This window comes from Zosterops lateralis (assembly GCF_965231275.1).
Source record: "Zosterops lateralis genome assembly, chromosome: Z".
Lineage (NCBI taxonomy): Eukaryota > Metazoa > Chordata > Aves > Passeriformes > Zosteropidae > Zosterops > Zosterops lateralis.
Genome location: NC_139800.1, coordinates 37,339,260 through 37,357,295, shown reverse-complemented (window position 1 = coordinate 37,357,295; position 18,036 = coordinate 37,339,260). Strand labels below are relative to the sequence as shown.

At 35.6% G+C, this 18,036-nt stretch overlaps 1 protein-coding gene across 1 annotated transcript in view; it reads left to right on the top strand.

Moving 5' to 3' along the window:
• The window catches only part of FRMD3 (FERM domain containing 3), a gene marked incomplete at its 5' end in the record, with an annotated part of 126,570 nt that overhangs the window by 90,378 nt on the left and 18,156 nt on the right, over positions 1–18,036 (top strand). The window contains 5 exons of the mRNA XM_083883424.1: positions 8,758–8,845; positions 10,636–10,724; positions 12,951–13,014; positions 14,048–14,136; positions 17,411–17,485. Coding sequence (XP_083739550.1) covers positions 8,758–8,845; positions 10,636–10,724; positions 12,951–13,014; positions 14,048–14,136; positions 17,411–17,485 — 405 coding nt within the window. The remainder of the gene's footprint in view (positions 1–8,757; positions 8,846–10,635; positions 10,725–12,950; positions 13,015–14,047; positions 14,137–17,410; positions 17,486–18,036) is intronic.

Here is an 18,036-nt window from a genome sequence, read left to right as displayed (position 1 = left end):
ATGTTTTATTGCAGAATTCTTCTCATGTATTCCACTTATATGTTCCTTAATTTGCTTTCTATTCTGTATTTTGTCAATTTGCATGCTATGAATTTTAGGCTCAGTGGCTTGTAGCCCTAAGGAACCACCATCTTTCTTTTCTGTTTTCTTTGTTTATGTCAGCATCTTACCTATGTGCCGTGTACCATGTGCCTTACCTATTTGACTATTTTCAGATAACAAAGGCAGTTTCAGAGCTGTCTGGATAGCTGCTATTTGGCAATTTCCCGCTGCAGCACTTTGTCTTCCCCAAACTGATTATCCTCTAACGTTTTTACACCAGACATTTACCAGTCACAGAGAAGTTTTGTCTTTTTCTAGATATTTAATTCCATGGATCTCTATTCTAGCAGTACAAATTAATAAAACGTATCTGACACATAATGAACTATATACAAAGAGTTTCAGCACTAGATGATAAGATTTTGGTACATCTAGCTAGAAAAAAATTATAGGAAAAACCAGGCTTCTCCATGGCATTAATTAGCACGTGTTTAAATGCATTCCTCAGCAAGTCGAATTTTCTGATAATAATTAATATTGAGCTATTCAGTGAGTATTTTTAAAAGTTGCAACAGGTTCCTCAGGTATTTTCTTGTAAGATACTCAGGTGACATTTTAGCTGACAGCTATGAGAGAAAAATAGATGAGGCTGAGAGCCTTTTTAATCCAGCTGCCATTTATCTGCCTTCAGAATTATTACCTCTCAGTTTCAGCTCTGTGAGCCAGATTCTTTGTTTTCTTCACATGTGTAAACAAGGAAAGGTGACAACTCTCTCCAGCAGTAGGCTCCCATATCATCAAAGCCCTGGAGCTTGGAAGAGCCCAGTTCTTCTCTGAACACTGTGTCAACATCCTTAAGGCCTGTTCATTGGTCCCATCTTTTCTTCTCTCCTACAGAAGGATGGAAGAATTTAGCAATAGAAAGGAACATAAGGATCAAGAGGTCTTGGAAGCAACAGTAGGGTACTGTGGCAGCTTCTAGCAACTCCTTGGGTGTTATTTAGAAGCCCTTTTTAATTACTTAAAGCAGATGTATGACGGTGTGTCAATATTTCTAATTGGTTTTGGCTATAACAGCATCACTGGATTTTAGCAAAATGTAATCCATTATGTGACTTTCTGTTGCACCTGCAAAAATATAAATGCGACAGACAGAAATACATGGCAGGTTTGCTGAGTTGTGAATGTTTTGTGAATTTTAGTTAATTATTCTCCCTTCATTAAGCAAGGAGGAGGTACAGAAGAAGACAAAACACAGAAGAAAAAAGTGCCTTCTAATGAACTTGATATCAGGTCTTACCTACGTCTTTTAAAAGAATTTCTTACTTTGATAAAGTTCCCTAGTTTTGGAAAGATACCTTTCAACTGGAGCTCTCAGAGGCTAGGCACTGGGAAATACAGATGTTTCTAAGGGAAATATTGATATATGTCCCTAAGGGAACATACGGGGGGCATATTCCCCAAGGGAATTTATATTTATAGTACTAATGTTTTGGTAGGGTTTTTTATTTTTCTTTCTTTTGGAGGGGGGGGGGGGGATGATGGGGGATGTGCCTTTGTTTGCTTTTTCCTGTTTTTAAAAAAACTCACTGGTTGAAAGTCAAGCACTTTTTCTATCTCATCTGAAAACTAATATTTCATTTTTAGTTCTGATGCTAAATATTGCACCATGTATTTATGGAAGTGTTATGTAAAAACCCTTGAATTTATCTGAAAGCCCCCCACAAATATTTACTTTTTAAAGCTACATGACCTGTTCAAATGCCTATTTTGAATGCTGATCTCATATAGGCAAATGCAACTTATTTTTTATTCCCTTGGATGGCCAATGTGGATGCAGGCTTAAGATACCTGAGTGTTACTGAATTGGCTGTTGTCTCTGCTTCGTGTATCAAATGCTTTGCAGAAGTCATATGTGAAAGACTCTTTTGGAGGAAGAAAATTTTTCTCTGAGGATGTGAAATCACTGCCATTTTCTGATAATAATTATCTCAAAAACCATTTAAAGTGTTAAGCTAAAAGGAGTATTTTCTTGAAAACCAGAGTATCAAATTAATGCTTGTCTTTGATCCAAGCTAAATGAGAAGTGTAATTTAAATTTGTTTTGAAAGGCATATAACACTTTTATCCTTTGCTGCATCATCTGCATTGTAACTACTCAGTGAGGATTTAAATACTTTTCAGTTTCCTGTGCTGCTTTGATTCTTACTGTGTTACTTTAGCCATTCCATCAGCTCCCCACATGGCTTTTACACTGGTGCCAGCAGTACATCCCCCTCTTTACTGATGTGGCTCTCCAGGTCTTGTATAGCTGTCAGTGGAGCCACTGGCAAGCATAACTACAAATGGTTACTGCCTGAGTACAATCTAGGAGGCTGTCCTAAAAGACTTGGCAATGGTTGCTAGAAAATGCTTTTCTTTGTGGGTGTTAATATCATTTCATTCGCGATTAAACAACTTGCGTGCTGAATACATTGAAATTCAGCATACGTTGAATATATTAAAAAACACTAAAAGCTAAATTAAGATTTAGCAAGTCCAGTATAGGGTGGATTTATTTCATTTAAGTGCTTCTTAGAATTAAAAGTATATATTATATGGTTTTTATGTCTAATTCTGGTGGCCCACTCATGAACACCCTATATTTAGCTTCTAGTACTATCCTAATCACATTGGTATCTAAGAGCCTCATATACACCAAGGGAATTCAATTGAAAGGACTGACAGTGTGCTCCAAAACTTGCAAGTCATGTTACTGGAGACAGAAACCACTTCTCTGGGGATCAAGGATCTGTTGAGGTTTATGTGGAGCTGAAGGGGATGTCTGGAAAAGAACAGGGCTTAGGCTGCTGCAGGGATAAGTGCCTTCCAGGCCTCAGAGCACAAAGCTTTTTAGTTCCTGGTTTTACAAAATATGCTGAGTCCAATGTCGTATTCATTTCAGCTTTAGTATCCTATGCTTCCTCAGAGTTCCCCAGTGTAGTCATTTAGATTAATCTATCAGGCCATATGTTGACAACTCTCACTGCTTCAAAAATAACTAATTCTCTAAGTGTTAAAATGTCATTGTGAGTGGTGTAATAGGTGAATAATTTATTCCTATTCTGATACATTTTCTCAGTGTTTTCACTCCACAATTTGTATCAGTTGTAATCTGGATAGATCAGAGAGATAGTTGGAATGTAGTTACCTTGTCCTTTCCCTGAAGAATTCCATGTGTGCTGGTTTCCTCAAAGCTTTTTTCTTTTGAACCATGTTTCTTCTGACAGAAGTGTACTTAAAATTAATTCAAATCAAGGAACTATTCTTGTCATTCTGGTTTCATTAACTAGAAAAAAGTAAGAGTGAGATGTTTTTTGTTTAATTAATGTTTGCATGGTACAGGGAACATTTCCAGAAGCTTTATTGTGAGGCACAGCTTTCCTGAAGTGGGAATTTAATGGAAGAGGCAGCTGTAGCAGTAATCTAGAGGAAGGAACTTCACAGACAAAAGAATTTTCCTTCCCATTCTCTTTTGAAAAATTGAAAAGATGTATCAATACATGGGATTTTTTTAATATAATTCCAGTAAGTATTCAGTAGAAAGGATAATCTGTTTGAATTTAAAAGGTTGTAAAATTTATGGCAGCATTGATAATCTTTTAGCTTTAGGAAAAATTTTTCTTGCACTTGCACACACACTGCATTTTTTTTCTTCTTTATTCTCTGGAAGAGTGGTCATAATCATGATCTGAAAATGTCATTGATTTTGCTTGTCTCATGGTGACATTTGAATTCAGGTTGCACACTTAACACACTTCAGGTGTCTGTGTGAAATTTTAAAACATACAGATTTCTTCTTCAGCTGGAAGGAGCTATTTCCTCTGCTTCCCTTCTCCCTCCTCACCTCTTCCCTGTTTGGCAAAGGCCTTATGGACTAGATATGTCTGGACCAGAAATATTAATCTATTGTGATAATAAAAGCAGAAAGCTTAGTAGATTTCTCTATATCATAGGAATAGATTTTAAATTAATATTAGGTAAATTAAAACTGCATCTCTTCTGTAAATGCATTGTGTCTTTGAATACACTTAGACCTGTCTGTGTCATTGCATCAATTTGTGAAGCAAAGCTGAATAAAAATATCTGAACACACACTTCAGAGATACCATCTCAGTCTGATCTCTGAAGGCACACAAGTAATTTGAAATGTTCTGGTTGAAGGAGTTATGTAAGTGGCACATATCATCACAGCATGCATGCTGTGAAATTAAACCTATAAGCATTTAATAGACTCAGTAAAAGAGTTTGATTATTGTTTTAAAATGGTTATTTGGCTTTTACTCAAATTCTATCTGTCTGAGAGAATAAAACAACTTTGCAGTGAAAGTTAAAATTGGTATTTAAGCATTCTACAGCTTTCTAAGTCTCAGCAATTTTCAGCAATTCATTTACTTCCAAGATGATAATGTTATTTTCATATACAGACCCATTTAAAGGCTTTCCTCTGCCAGTGCCAGGCTGGGCAGATCATGGAGTTCCTGGGGAGATACAGTGCCGCTTGGGCAATGTGCTGAGTTTGGCCTTATCATTCTGATAAACTGAACTACAGCCTTCAATGCAATTTACCAGTGTCTTCATTCAGTGCTTTTCTTTGACATTTCTGTGCTATTTTTTTTCCATTACAACTAAAACATTCAGAATCATAGCAGGTTTATTTCAATGCCACATAGTACCATTGTTGTGACTAAAAATAGTAGCAAGAAGACTTTATTTTAAAAACATCTTCACTATCTGCCAAAATATTCTGAGCTTAAAGTAAGAGCTGATCAAGACCATTAGCACTGTGATTTTATAACAGCTGGAGTCTCAGCTACACGTAAAAAGATTTAAAGACACAACAGAAAAAACTTATCCATGTGGTAAGCAGTCCTGTGTTTAATGTACAATGCAGGTAAATGTATGATTCTTCAGCAGAGTTCTAGCTTTATTTTAGGTTAAAAGGAATTCTAGGTAGCTCAGTTCTGCTGGGAGATGTCCTCTACAAGCTCTGGGATATAACAGCAAGAATATTTATAGGAGGACATCCTTCTTGAAGTTGTTACTGTTGTCTCTCCTGACATCACAGTGAAAAGATGCCCATGATTGCAGGGCAGGGCAAGGAGTGTTTGATGGAGTCTGAGCCTGTGTCGTTTAAAGCATTATGGATGCTGTCTCTGTATGGAGGTGGATGCGTAACATCTCTAGAGGCCAGATCATTATATACATATTATATACATATTTATTTACTCTATTACTAATGCACCTTACAAACTGCAAATGTCTATTAAATGCAGACAGAACATACTCTAATAAAATATTGCTATTGAATTCTGCAGCAAATACCTTTTCTTGACATAGAGATGAGGGTGGACTATAAATGTTATTATTACTAGTTTGTTAATAGTAGTATCTCACAGCACTCTTTAAGTCAGTAAGAGAATCAGAGAAGACAGATCAAATGAACTCATTAATGGCACTCAGGAACCAAGAGGATGGGAATAGCATTGAAAATGTTTTTTCTTTACTGTTTTTGCTATGTGGTCTTTGTCAAAAGGAGTTAATGCTCAATCCTGTGCTATTTCATCCTTAACTTGCACTAAGATTTATGACTTCAGTATATATTTCAAAGGAAAGGTATAAAAGGGAGAAACTTCTGGAATGAGTTGGTATTAGCAGTGAGTGAAGCAAGTAGACCATCACTGCGACACACCCTGGAAGTTATTCTCTGTTGAGCTTCCTTGCCTTTGAAGCGCTTCAGAGTTGGGGACCCTGTGGGGAATAAAAAGAGCTTTTACATCCTCTAATGCATACTTCTCCTGAGCCTCAAGTTAAAACAGAGTGTGTTGCATACTTCTCAGTGTTTTATTGAAGTATTTGTTTCATTAAAATTTTATTAGGAACTTTTGGATTGATTGATTCCTAGGTTCAATCATTAATTCATAGCTAATGGCTGTGGAGCTCTGATTTCAAAAAAATCCACTTTTTACCATTTGTATGGTATGAAGAAACTAAGAAACTTTTCTGAGTAGTAGTTTCTTTTTTTGGTCCTGTTCAATACCTTTGCTATGTGGCAGATGGGTGCTGTAGTGCCTGCAACATATAGAAAGAGAATATATCTGTCCCTTAATGCTGAATTAATACTAAAAAATAAGGTTAAGAACAGTAAATGCACTGAGAGACCTGAATTTCCTGAGAGTACTGGATTCCAAAAGAGTAAATATGTGTTGCCTAAATATTCCCTGTTTTTCCACTGTAAAACACTTGCGTAAGTGAGTAAACATATATAAATTCTTGTGTAGAGATGTTTGTTGCATATAGAAAGCTTAAGGGCTTTTAAACAAAGCAAATGAAAGGCATATCTAATGTTAGATCAGTGATTGATAGAAAAACATTGACTTTGCTGGTAGAATTTGTTACAGTTATATTTTTATTTAGTAAGAAAAATTTCATTACTAAGTTACACATATAAAAAGCATATTATCAAGGCTTAAATGTTAATCCTTTGATAAGAGATGAATCAGGATTTTTTTCATTTGATATTGTCCTTGACTCTCGTGCTTTGTGATGCTCTTTTAAGGCTTTGCACTGTAGCCATTTGATTAGTCTGTAATCGGATAAGATCAAATTTGTCCGCGTCTTCTGCTATTTTTCCCCAAATGTCACAGCTTGTTTCACTTGATGTATACAAAATCATCATAGTTGCAGAGGCTGTAGGGGAGGGGAGCCTGATAATACATTTTAAAACGTCTCTTTAATAGTAACAGCAAGTTGAGATTCGTTCCTCATTTGAATATGCCAACTCTCCAAACCACATTGGTGCAAACAACTTGTCATTCTTTGGTCCACTGAAAACAGAAGATTGACTGTCCTTTGTACCAGCAAACAGAGGTAGATAAAAAAAGCATTTTGTAATCTTTTGTTTTTGTAAGACCCAACATCTAATAAGCAACCAAACTACTTGTTTGGCTTATCACTGTGCAACATAACTATTCTAAGTAATTTAGGTCAAACTATTTAATTACTTCTGTCAAATGCAGTTGACTGGTACATGAAATAAACTTGTTGCCTTTTTAGGAGTCATTTATGGTCATACAGTTATAATGACACATAAAGTTGCGATTTAGTAGTATTTAAAATGAAGAAAAAGCTTAGTAGAGATACCAAAAAACTCAGGGGACAAATGTGCATTTTTGTTTTGATTGCTTCTCTCGTGCTGCTTTCTCCTTAAATATTAGCTATATAAATACACATTTGTAGTTTTTGGTGTTTCCCTTAATACATGCTCTTCTCCACTGGCAAGGGGTGAGAAAGGGACCAAAACAGGAAAGAGAAAGAAGGCCACTTCTTCTCTAATATATACACTTAACTTAGAAGTAGAATATTCACAAAAATATGGTCTGAAATAAAATGAAGGTTGTATAGTGTCAAAAAAGTACTGAAGAAGCCCAAGAAATATCATGGGGTTGACTAGGACATTATAAACAGGAAGTAAAAATGATCAATTTTAAAACTTTGTAAAAGAAATGATTGTTGACACGTACATTGCCACAGGTCATCATTCTATTATGATCAAAATAGGATTTGATGTCCACAAGCATGCTAGATGTTGTTTTACTTGTTAAACTGAACTTTGGACCAGATAATGAATATCACATGTCAATGCTTGTTGGTTTCTACCTGATGGAGAATAACAGGCTTTCAGGGAAATTACGCTACAGCAATAAAGAGTTAGGTTATTACATGTTAATTCCTGTGTACAATTGGTCACCATGTGAGGATGCACTCACAAAAAATTCAGGGGTAAAATAATATGACTACTGCTATGCTCCTTGAAAATTTGTTTATAGCTTTTTTTAAAAATAATTTGCATGGAGAGTATTTATGAGGTGTGGTTTTCTAAAGGTCCTTGGCACTGTTCATTATATAAAACTGTATATTATCTATCCAAAAAAAAGGTCATGTGTTCTAGTAATATGGATACAGAAATTATATAATACTTGAAGCGGTTCACTTTATAATAGGCATGATAAGTCTGCATTAGAGCTTATTGTAATGGCAGTAGTTACCAAAAATCAGATAAAACTTACTCTAAACTCCAAGTCTTCATGCCATGTTTTGGGCTTTAGTGTATATTCGCTGTTGATTATAGACACCCTAAAAATAGGGGTGTATAAATGGAAATGCTGACAGATTCTGAGCTATCATGTTGGTAGCAGGCACTGCTATAATTAGGCATGCATCTGAGTAGGCAGTGTAATATGATTGCCATGTTTATACTCTGCACTGGAAGGAATGTTTGTTAATGTGCGCAATCCTTTTAAATGAGATGGGGAGCAAGAGTTTGTGGAAAAAAGATGCTGAGATTTTTTTCATATTCAGGCTGACATGCGCATATATCGAAAGACAAGAAATACTTGCACAATATTAGATAAATCTGATTAGTTGTGGCTATCCTAGGATTTATTAAAAAAAATCATAATTTACCTGAAAACATTAGGCACTGTACAATTCAGCAGAAGAAAGGACATGAAAGATTTCTATCATTTTATTACAAACAAAACATGGTTGAAATTATTTGAATGTCAGTAAAAACCTTCCTTTCCTTTGTTTTTAGGCATTTAACATCTCCAGTCAGAAAGTCTTTTTCTCCTATTTATTTTTGCTGTCAAACTCTTTTTTCTTTTGTAATTTCAGAGGTCAGACCCCAGCTGTCGCTGAATTTAACTTGCTTCTAAAAGCAAATTCTTTGGAAACTTATGGTGTTGATCCTCATCCATGCAAGGTAACAGTTCTTTTCACTAACTTTTAATAAAAGTTTCTTTTTACTAACATTTAGTTAAAAGCTAGTAATGGAATTGATTTACCTCTGGTTTTTATCCAAGCACAAATAGGGAGCATTTTTTTAAAAAAAACTGCCCCAGAACTATATGTTATGCTTGAGCTTTAGAAGAACACTGCCTGGTTGGCATTTCTGCATCAGTCAAAAATAGGGTCTCTCCAGAGGAAGCAGAAGAACATCACAAGAGAATCTAGCAGATTGTAATGGTATAAGCTCTGATTATTGTCCATAATTTCTTTGCATTTAGTGCAAAGGTTTCTTTTAATTACTTCAAGTAAGAAATACTTTTTGATTGCCAAGATTTTCAGGATCTACCATTATTTTGACAAGAAGATGGAGCACACTGTCCATGGCAGATCAGTTTTTCAAACACCATCAAAAGATGTAAATCTTAGGAAGAGCAACAAGCCAAATAAATGTACAAGGAGGAGTACCCACTTCCCATTCCCACTTTGGTATTTTGTGGTCCTCTATAAGAAGGTGATCTTAATTACCAGTTATGATTATCTTGTATGCATGCATTTTTAATTACCTGGTTGTATCTGAATAATCTGCAGTGTTTATTTTTAGAGTGACTTGCTTTGTGTTATAACTCCTGCTTTTGCTTTGGCTCATGTATTATCTCTTCTGCTGGGATGGAAGTACTGTTTAGTTAGCTGTTCTGGAGGTGAGCATCCTTAAGCAGTCAGCTCTAACACAAAACTGCATAAGATTTTGTATATACTTTGTGAGGAATGGTGCTCCTGTGTGGAACACAGGGTCTGGTTCAGAGCTTTAGTGAAGTCAAGGATGTAGTAAAGTTTGAAACTATACTGCAGATTTTCAAAAGGCATCTCAGAAACTGGAGCGTAACTGGCTCAGAATTACTTCTTTATGTGTGTGGCAGAGCTTGTAGTGTGGGGGACAATCAGAGATTCATCACCCATGCCTAAGGAAAATTTCTGTCTTCTGGAAGTGAAGTGCAAAGCAAGGTTCTTTCCTGAGTCTTTATGGCATGCTCCTCTTGTGCTGTGGCTGCTAATCCATCCCTGTTTCTGTTCCCCTTTACTTTGTTGGTAAAACATAAGCCATAATAAAGTGCATTATCTTTAGGAGGATGAGGGTATGGAACTTGGGATGGACAGAAAATTCAGTTAATATAAAATTCATCTCAATCATTAATCAAAAATGATAAGCCAGAACTTTTATTATGGAGTTATATTTTTTAAAAGTTCTTTTTTGAAAGGCGAGTACAACTATTACTTCTGGTTTGTACTGAAGAGTACATGAGTACAAAACAGAAGCTTATATTAGTAAATATTGTCTATCAGCAGTATTTCCAGCATGACATCTTGCAGAGCAACAGTGTATTGTGAAATCTTAAAAAATATCAGTGTTGAAGCAGATATGAATCCCTAGTTTGTAGTTAGTCTTCCTTTTAAGAATGGGACATTCACAGAAGTATGTTTTCAATAAATTTGGTAAGTCTACCTAAGGGGTCCCTGCTGTCATCAGCTACAGGTAGATGGAAACAAAACATAAGATACTGTAATGCAAATACCTAGAAATAAATGATGCCTTTATTGCCAAGGGCAGTCCTATCATTTAGAAGTATACATTTTGAAGGCAAAATTTGTTTTGAAGAAGAAAACAAAATAAAGGTAATCTAGAATGGAGTAACAATTTATGCTGTCTATAAGAAATACCTCATTGGATGAGGGGAAATTATATTATGTTTCTTTTTCTCTTTCAAGGACTCATTTGGGACAACTACATTTTTAGGTTTCACAGCTGCAGGATTTGTAGTTTTCCAGGGGAACAAAAGAATTCATTTATTAAAATGGTAAGCATATGATGTAAGAATATTTTAATAATTAAGCATGTCTTCTCTTCCTACCATCTTCACCTTCATTTATTGTTTTTAAGGAGAAACATGTGAATATTACATCTCCTGCCCCATCATGTTTCTGTTTTAAAGGATTTTAGATTACAACTACAAGAATAGCAACAACAACAATTTGGTCTCGTTCAACTCCCAGTGAAAATTATTCCCCAGGGGGCATTAGTCAACAAATGCTAAAATTGAGTAAGTTGATTTTTCAGCTATGCTGTAAAACACCTGTGAGGTTTATTGGCAGAGACATCTAAAATACTTACAAGAGTCCACCTTAATCTTTATTTGACTTCTGGGAATATTGCAATTTCCTCATTTAATTACCCACAATTTGAAAGCTGTAAAATAACTTATTTGGTAAGCAGAAGAGGTGGAGGTGAGAATGCCTTTGAATTTATTTTTTCTTTTTCCCTTGTTTTTAAAGAAATAGGCACTTAAGCAATTGTCCTTGGTTTGTCTGGTTTTGCTTTTTTTTGAACTCCTGGACTTAATTTGTTAGCCTTACTCAGCCACATTTGAGGAAGAGGTAAAGCTGAGCTTCTGCAGATGGTGTTAAGAGCAGCTGGCCACACCCTCAGCAGCGCGCTGCAAAACGACCAGTTATGCTTAGACACTGATAATCTCATTTTAACCCTGCTGCTACATGCATGCCAACAACAGTTACTTAGGTGTAAGTGAGCTACCAGCCTGCCTTATGGGATCAAGATGGGCAGAAGGTGAAAAAAAGGTGAAGATAGGCTCCTTGCTGCATGTCTGTAGAAACTTCTGGAAATATATAACCTGAAATCCTCAGAAGTGTAAAGTCAGTGTAGTGCTGTCTGTACAACTGAGTTCCCTATAGAGCTCTAGGGTAATGCCTATCAAAACCCACCCATTTGCAATCCTGGATTTACATTATAGTTTTCCCAGACTTAATTGCAGGGAGCTGTGGTCACAGTACTTCAGTGGTTTGTGGTTTTGGCACAAAAAAAAATATAACAGTAAAGTCACTCTATGACTGAGGAGAGAGTAGCACTGAGGAGAGAGTAGCACTTGCCAAGCATGTGACCACCATACTGTGGGAAATGAATCTCACAACATTTATCTTTTCATGTTATTTGAGGCTAATGTGTCCTCTTGGCCATCTGGGCATATTTATTAAGTGTATTAATATGTAAACCAAATAAAAAATAAAGCAGTGATAGAGGAAAAGCCAATAAACTGTCTTAGTGTTACGGTAGAGGCTTTAAGGTCACTTTGATGAGTTTTATCTGAACACTGTGTATGCTTCTTCCATTCAGAGGTCTAGAGGTAAATGCAAGTAGCTGTAACTTATTTTTAACTTATTTTAGCTGAAATTTGTACTACACAATAAAACTCAAATTTGTATTTAAGATTTTCTTTTCAATGTAAAAGCTTTCTCAATGATTTTTGTGTTCTTGTGTAAAAGGAAAACTCTTGTTGTAAAGTTTCAGTTACAGCATTGTCCTTGCCTCCAAGATTATTGCTATTTCAACTCTGACATCCAAAACCTTTAGGGAAATTTATGAAAAACAACAGTGTCTCCATTTTAACTCTGATAATGATAAAATTTCCATTACAATTTAAACAGAGGCCTGGCGTTGCCTTTTTATGGTGTCTGTTATTCTATATGTAGATTGAGCACTCAACCTTGATTAAATCAAATTTTGATACAGTTTCTTAACTCAAAAAGCCTCTCTATAACAAATGCTGTTAAACATTTTCTTTTTCATGTTATGTTCTGTAGCCAGTTACTAAGACATGTGATATGAAGCCTCAGAGAAATAAGTATAGAGAAAAGAACATTATCTTTCTCTCAATTTAATTACAATAGACATTGTAAGATTTTAAGATGTAAGAGGAATTACAAACTATGCCATAAATATAATATAAATATAAGCCTCTGTCTACCTTCAATTTCCTCTTCACTCTCCAACAGACAAAGTTAATTCTTTAGAGGTACATAAGGATGTAAAAGAAATACTTTGAGCTTATGTTCTCTGAAAAAAATTGAACTAATAAATAATTTTATCATAAAGCTTGTAAGACTTGTTGAGGGATTTTGTCATTTGATAGCCTGCTTGACTTTGGTAATCAGGAAACTTACATGTAGTTTTCTTACTTATAGATCTTTTTTTTTTTCCTCCTATACTTAAATATTTTTTGTCTTTCTAGGTGTGATGTCTATAAACTGAAATTTGAAGGGAAGACATTTTATGTGTTTGGAGCTCAGAAAGAGGTTACATTTAATATTTTTACAGAATTTCTGTATTTGATTTAGACTATATGAGACATAATATATGTTTTTAGCTAAACAACCTTCTAAATAATCAATAATCGTATTTAATATTGTGACTAAAATATAGAATATGAATGAATATGACCTATTTTTGAAAAAAATATCTAATTTTTAAGGATTGAGAGATTTCTCACTTAATATTCAACCTGTGCTATGTGGATTGTTCATGGTTTCAGACACCTTTAAAGTCAAGCTTTAATTTATTTTAAAGTGCTAAATCTTGCCCACAATCTAAAGTATGGAAGACGTCTGTATATGATTGCAAATTCAAGTAGGCATTGATACTTGGATCAATGTGCGTTATTTTTTGGATAATTACAATCCTATCCTCAAATCTAGGCGAGCTGAAAAGGTTAGAGTCTGTATCATGTAATCAGGAGTCCTATCACTGTCATTGAAATCCTAGAGACTTTTGCCTATGGCATTTTATAATCAGTTCTTTCCCTAGATCAGAATGATATAGTCTACGGTCATGATTTTGAATGGGGGTGAGGAAAGAAAATGAAGGAAGGTGATAATGCCAGAGATATCAGGACTGCTCATGTGGTTGCGAGGAGATTCCAATGGTAGGACATCAAATGGTAGGGAGGAGGGAGAGGTGAGTGGTAAGTAGTGCAGCAACTCTGTGATGTAGAATATTGGACATAGAGATTTCCCTCTGATTTTGACCAGTTATACAGTTGTTTTAAAAGCCACTTGTACATATGCTCTTCCATGCCCCCTCCAAGCATCTCTTTTTATTTCTGAAAAAAATTGCCTGGGCAGTTTAAATATCAACTATGTATGGGTTGTACACCTGTGGGTGAACCACAGATTTACACTACGTAGGAAAACTTGGTCTTCAATGTATCTGGTTAAAGGTAATGCCATTAGGTACAGCTATTTCAATAGTTATTGGTATATTAATAGTTACTCTCAAATGTTGGGAGTTCAACATTTTTACTTTCATTTACTTTCTTTTCCTTGCACTTAGAAGAAGGCTATGCTATCATTCCATACCTCTACACCAGCAGCCTGTAAGCATCTTTGGAAGTGTGGGGTGGAGAACCAGGCTTTTTACAAGTATGTACACCTCAAATCATTATCTATACTAAAAGTAAAAAAAAAAAAAAGTGCATGTGAGTGGTAGATTGTTCATTGTGAAATGTTCCATTTAACTAGCAGAAGCCAAAATGCAAACAGAAAATATGCAAGCTAATGGGGAATATTATTTCACTTCAAGCCAATATTAGAAATTGTTTAGAATGCAAACAAGACAGGAGGATTTTGGCTCCAGCACAGTGCTTTAACTGCTCAGTAGCGAGATATTGGATGGATAAACTGCTGCACTTGTCTGGGAACATAGCTGTTGATCTTAGCCCTGCTGTGGAACATCTTGAGAATGGAGGAAAAAAACTGTTGTGCTTGATTCTCTGGGCTCTTCTGACAGGAAGTAATTGTTCTTACACTAGAAATCCAAGGCTTAGTTAGAGTTGAAAGGGGAAAAAAACAGTTCCCTTTAATGATTTAAGGAAGACAAGAAATATTTAGATACATTTTGAAAGATACCTGTGATTGTTATGCATAAAAAAATCCGTAAAGTGACAAAAAAGAAAAGAAGTAGTATCTACCTCTTTATTCTCTGGGAGAATCTAATAATAATTCCTCATTAAAAACTCCTCTGCATTCTTTCTGCCCTCCACTGACATAGATCCATTTATTGATGCTTCCCTCTAGGCATGTAGCTTTTATTCTTGCTACTTAGTGTTTCCTTACAGCCTCTCACATATTTTATAAATATTACTTTCTCTTTTGGCACATAGCCACACCAGGGGGCTGCTCTAAGGATAAATAAAAATGAAGTAGAAAAATGTGTCCTCTAACCTGGATGTTAATAACCTGCTTTAATTTGGAGAAGGGTCTCTCTTTAGTTTCAACATTGATACAACAATATATAATCTATCTATATAATCTATATAATCAAATATAATCTATAATCTATCCAACTGATATTTTCAATTGGATGAAAAAAGAAATAGCAAGTAGGAGCTGGCACAATGCCTTTGTTAGCTCTCTATGTCAACATCTACTCTTCTTGAGGCTATATCAAGCCCCTATATATAGTCTATAAATAAAGACTAATTTTAAGTTTATCTGGAAGCATTTTCTATTGGAAGTAGACTTAAGTAGGAAAATAGAGCATGGTGTTTAAATAGTTTTATTTTATTTTACAAGAAATAAATAGCAATGGAAGATGATTTCCATCTAAAGAAGAGACATTTATTTATTTGAGTAGAAATTAGATCAATGTTAAAATGTCTCAGGGAAAGTCACAGGTGTATCCCATCTCTGCTCTTGTTATTAAATGGCTGTAACATTAACTATTGGGGGTTTGGTTACAAATACTTACTTCAGGGGATTTGATCTTGGGTAGATGCCAGATGTCTACCCAGATGCTTTCACTCCTGCTCAACAAACAGGTCAGGAGTAAAAAGTATGATAAAATAGCTTACAGCTTAGGATAAAGATAGAGAAAATTCCTTACCAATTACTGTCACAGGCAAAACAGACTTGACTTTCTTTTAATCTTTTTACTCTATTTCACATTGTCAAAAGAGACAAAACTAATAACTACTCTTCCCCTGTTTCATTCCAGGATCAACTTTACTCCTTCATTTCTGACTCCTCTATGTCCTGCTTTCTCTGAGCAGCTCAGGGAGATGGGGAATGGGGATTGCAGTTCCTTTCTGCTTCCCCTTCCTTCTTACATTCTTCCTCTACTCCAATCTTCTTAACAAACTCCTCAAGCATGGGTCCTCCCCATGGGCTTGGAGTCCTTCAGGATATACCTGCTGCACCTTGTGTTCTTCTCCATGGGCCACAAGGCCTGCCTGGAGCCAGCTCATGTGTGAGCTCTCAATGGGCTGCAGCTTCCTTCAGGCATATCAGCCTGCTGCTGGGTCTTCCTTGGGCTGTGGTGAGGATATCTGCTCTGTAGCTGGCTGCAGAGGGACAGCCTCCTTCCTTCTCTACAGTTTTCTCCGCTGACTTCAGGGTAGAATCTGCTCCGACACCTTGGGCATCTCCTCCTCCTCATTCTTTTCTGACCTTTGTGTGCCCAATACTCTTTCTCTCATCTATTTTTCTACTTTCCAAATTACTTCATGGAGTGGAATTATTTCTTAAAAATGATTTCTTTTAGTTATCCTCACCTCTCTCAATTTTGGTGGATCTTTTAAGAGGATTTCTTTAATAAAATGAAGACTGATAATGTTACTCAGTGGCTAGGGACATGAATAACAGATTGGAAAATTGTAATGTTTAATATGTGAAGTGCAGAATAATAACAATAATCCTTCAGACATGAAACTGAAGCCAAAACAATAAGTAAAGCCTTAAGATAGCAGTTTTGAAACAAGAAATGTTTTCACATGTTTCAGAGAAAATAGATTTGTACAGTGGGGAATGTTACTCAGCAGCATTAGATAAATCCCATTTTTTAAAGTTCTGTATAATACCAACAAGATATTCTAATAAGATTAAAGCAGACATAGTCAGATTATATGAATCATGGCAATGACACTTTGCCTTAATTAAATTTGGTCCTCTCCTCTTCCTAGAAGAGTTTGAGACTTGGAATTTAGGGTAAGGTCATGATCTTATGACATATTTTGAAAAATAGAGCTTTAGTCGTGTCATGATGCAGGTTCAGGGGTCACCATTGCAATTATTCAAGTAGATATTAATCATGGCTGGGAATGAGAGACTCAGTAGAAAATCAGATTGCCATTTTTCAAGAGAACATCAAGGAAATGACATGTGTGAGGTACTCTTCCATGGTCTTTGTTATAAAAGGCTGCGATAAAAGGTTGCTGTGGATTTGGTGATTACAGAGAAGCAGTAGGGTATGATGTATGCAACTAAGAAGTTGACTGAATAGAGAAAAGCACCTACTTCAGGATACAAGTTCTTGTCTTTATTATTTCTTTGTTTTCCTAGTGGAAAGCAGAAATAGCTATATTTTCCCACAAACAAGGTGGTGTAAAGAGACATGTCCCAGAGACTTTTGATATACCATGGCATCCTGGGAATGAAAATACATAGAGATGCAGCAAGTGCCCTGCATTTAATTTTCTTGTTTTCATGACAATCACTTGTTCCATGTTCAGTAATTCTAAACTGTTTGAATGACTTTATGTGTGCTTCATAGTCTAGTTTGTATAAACTTGAAAAGTTGAAAAGTTAATTTTTTGAATATTGTTCTATGGTATAAAAATAACAAAGCTTGTAGCTTGGCTTGTTAATTTTTGGTTATTATGTCCTCAAAAAGGTGACAGCCTCTGTTATTTTTCTTCAGGTATGCAAAGTCTAGTCAGATCAAGACAATGTCCAGCAGCAAGATATTTTTTAAAGGCAGTAGATTTCGTTATAGGTGAGTTTTTGCTGTTTCTTATTCACAGTAAATAATTTCAGGAAGTAAGAAAATCTCAGTAATTACTCATGGCAAATTCAGGGCTTTTCCTGCTGGAGGATCTGTTCATGCCTAGTTGATGTTTAGATTTGAAAGTCTTTCTTTTGCCTTTTCTAGTGTCACTTAAAAAATAAGCAGGAATTTTCACATAGACACTTCTGTCAAGACTAAGTCCACAGCAGATAGCTCCACTTTTGGTGCAGCTTCTGTAAAAACAAGGATGTGTGGCCACCACAGAGATTTTATGCCCCCTGTAGCTGACCAGCTCTGAACCAGGTGTGAGATAAGGAGACAGTCCAGTTACACTCGTGGTGTTCTACTACAAAAGGTTTCTTTTTCTTTGGTAGCTTTGTAGGCAAGTAGTCAGCACAATTTTATTCTGGGACATTATGTATGCACTGTATTGCAAATTTTTTCCCTTTCTTTTAAATTTTTGTTTAATGTAACTTAATTGTTCACATTTCTGTAGTTCTTGGCATGTATCTTAGTCTTTATTTGAATATTAATCTCAT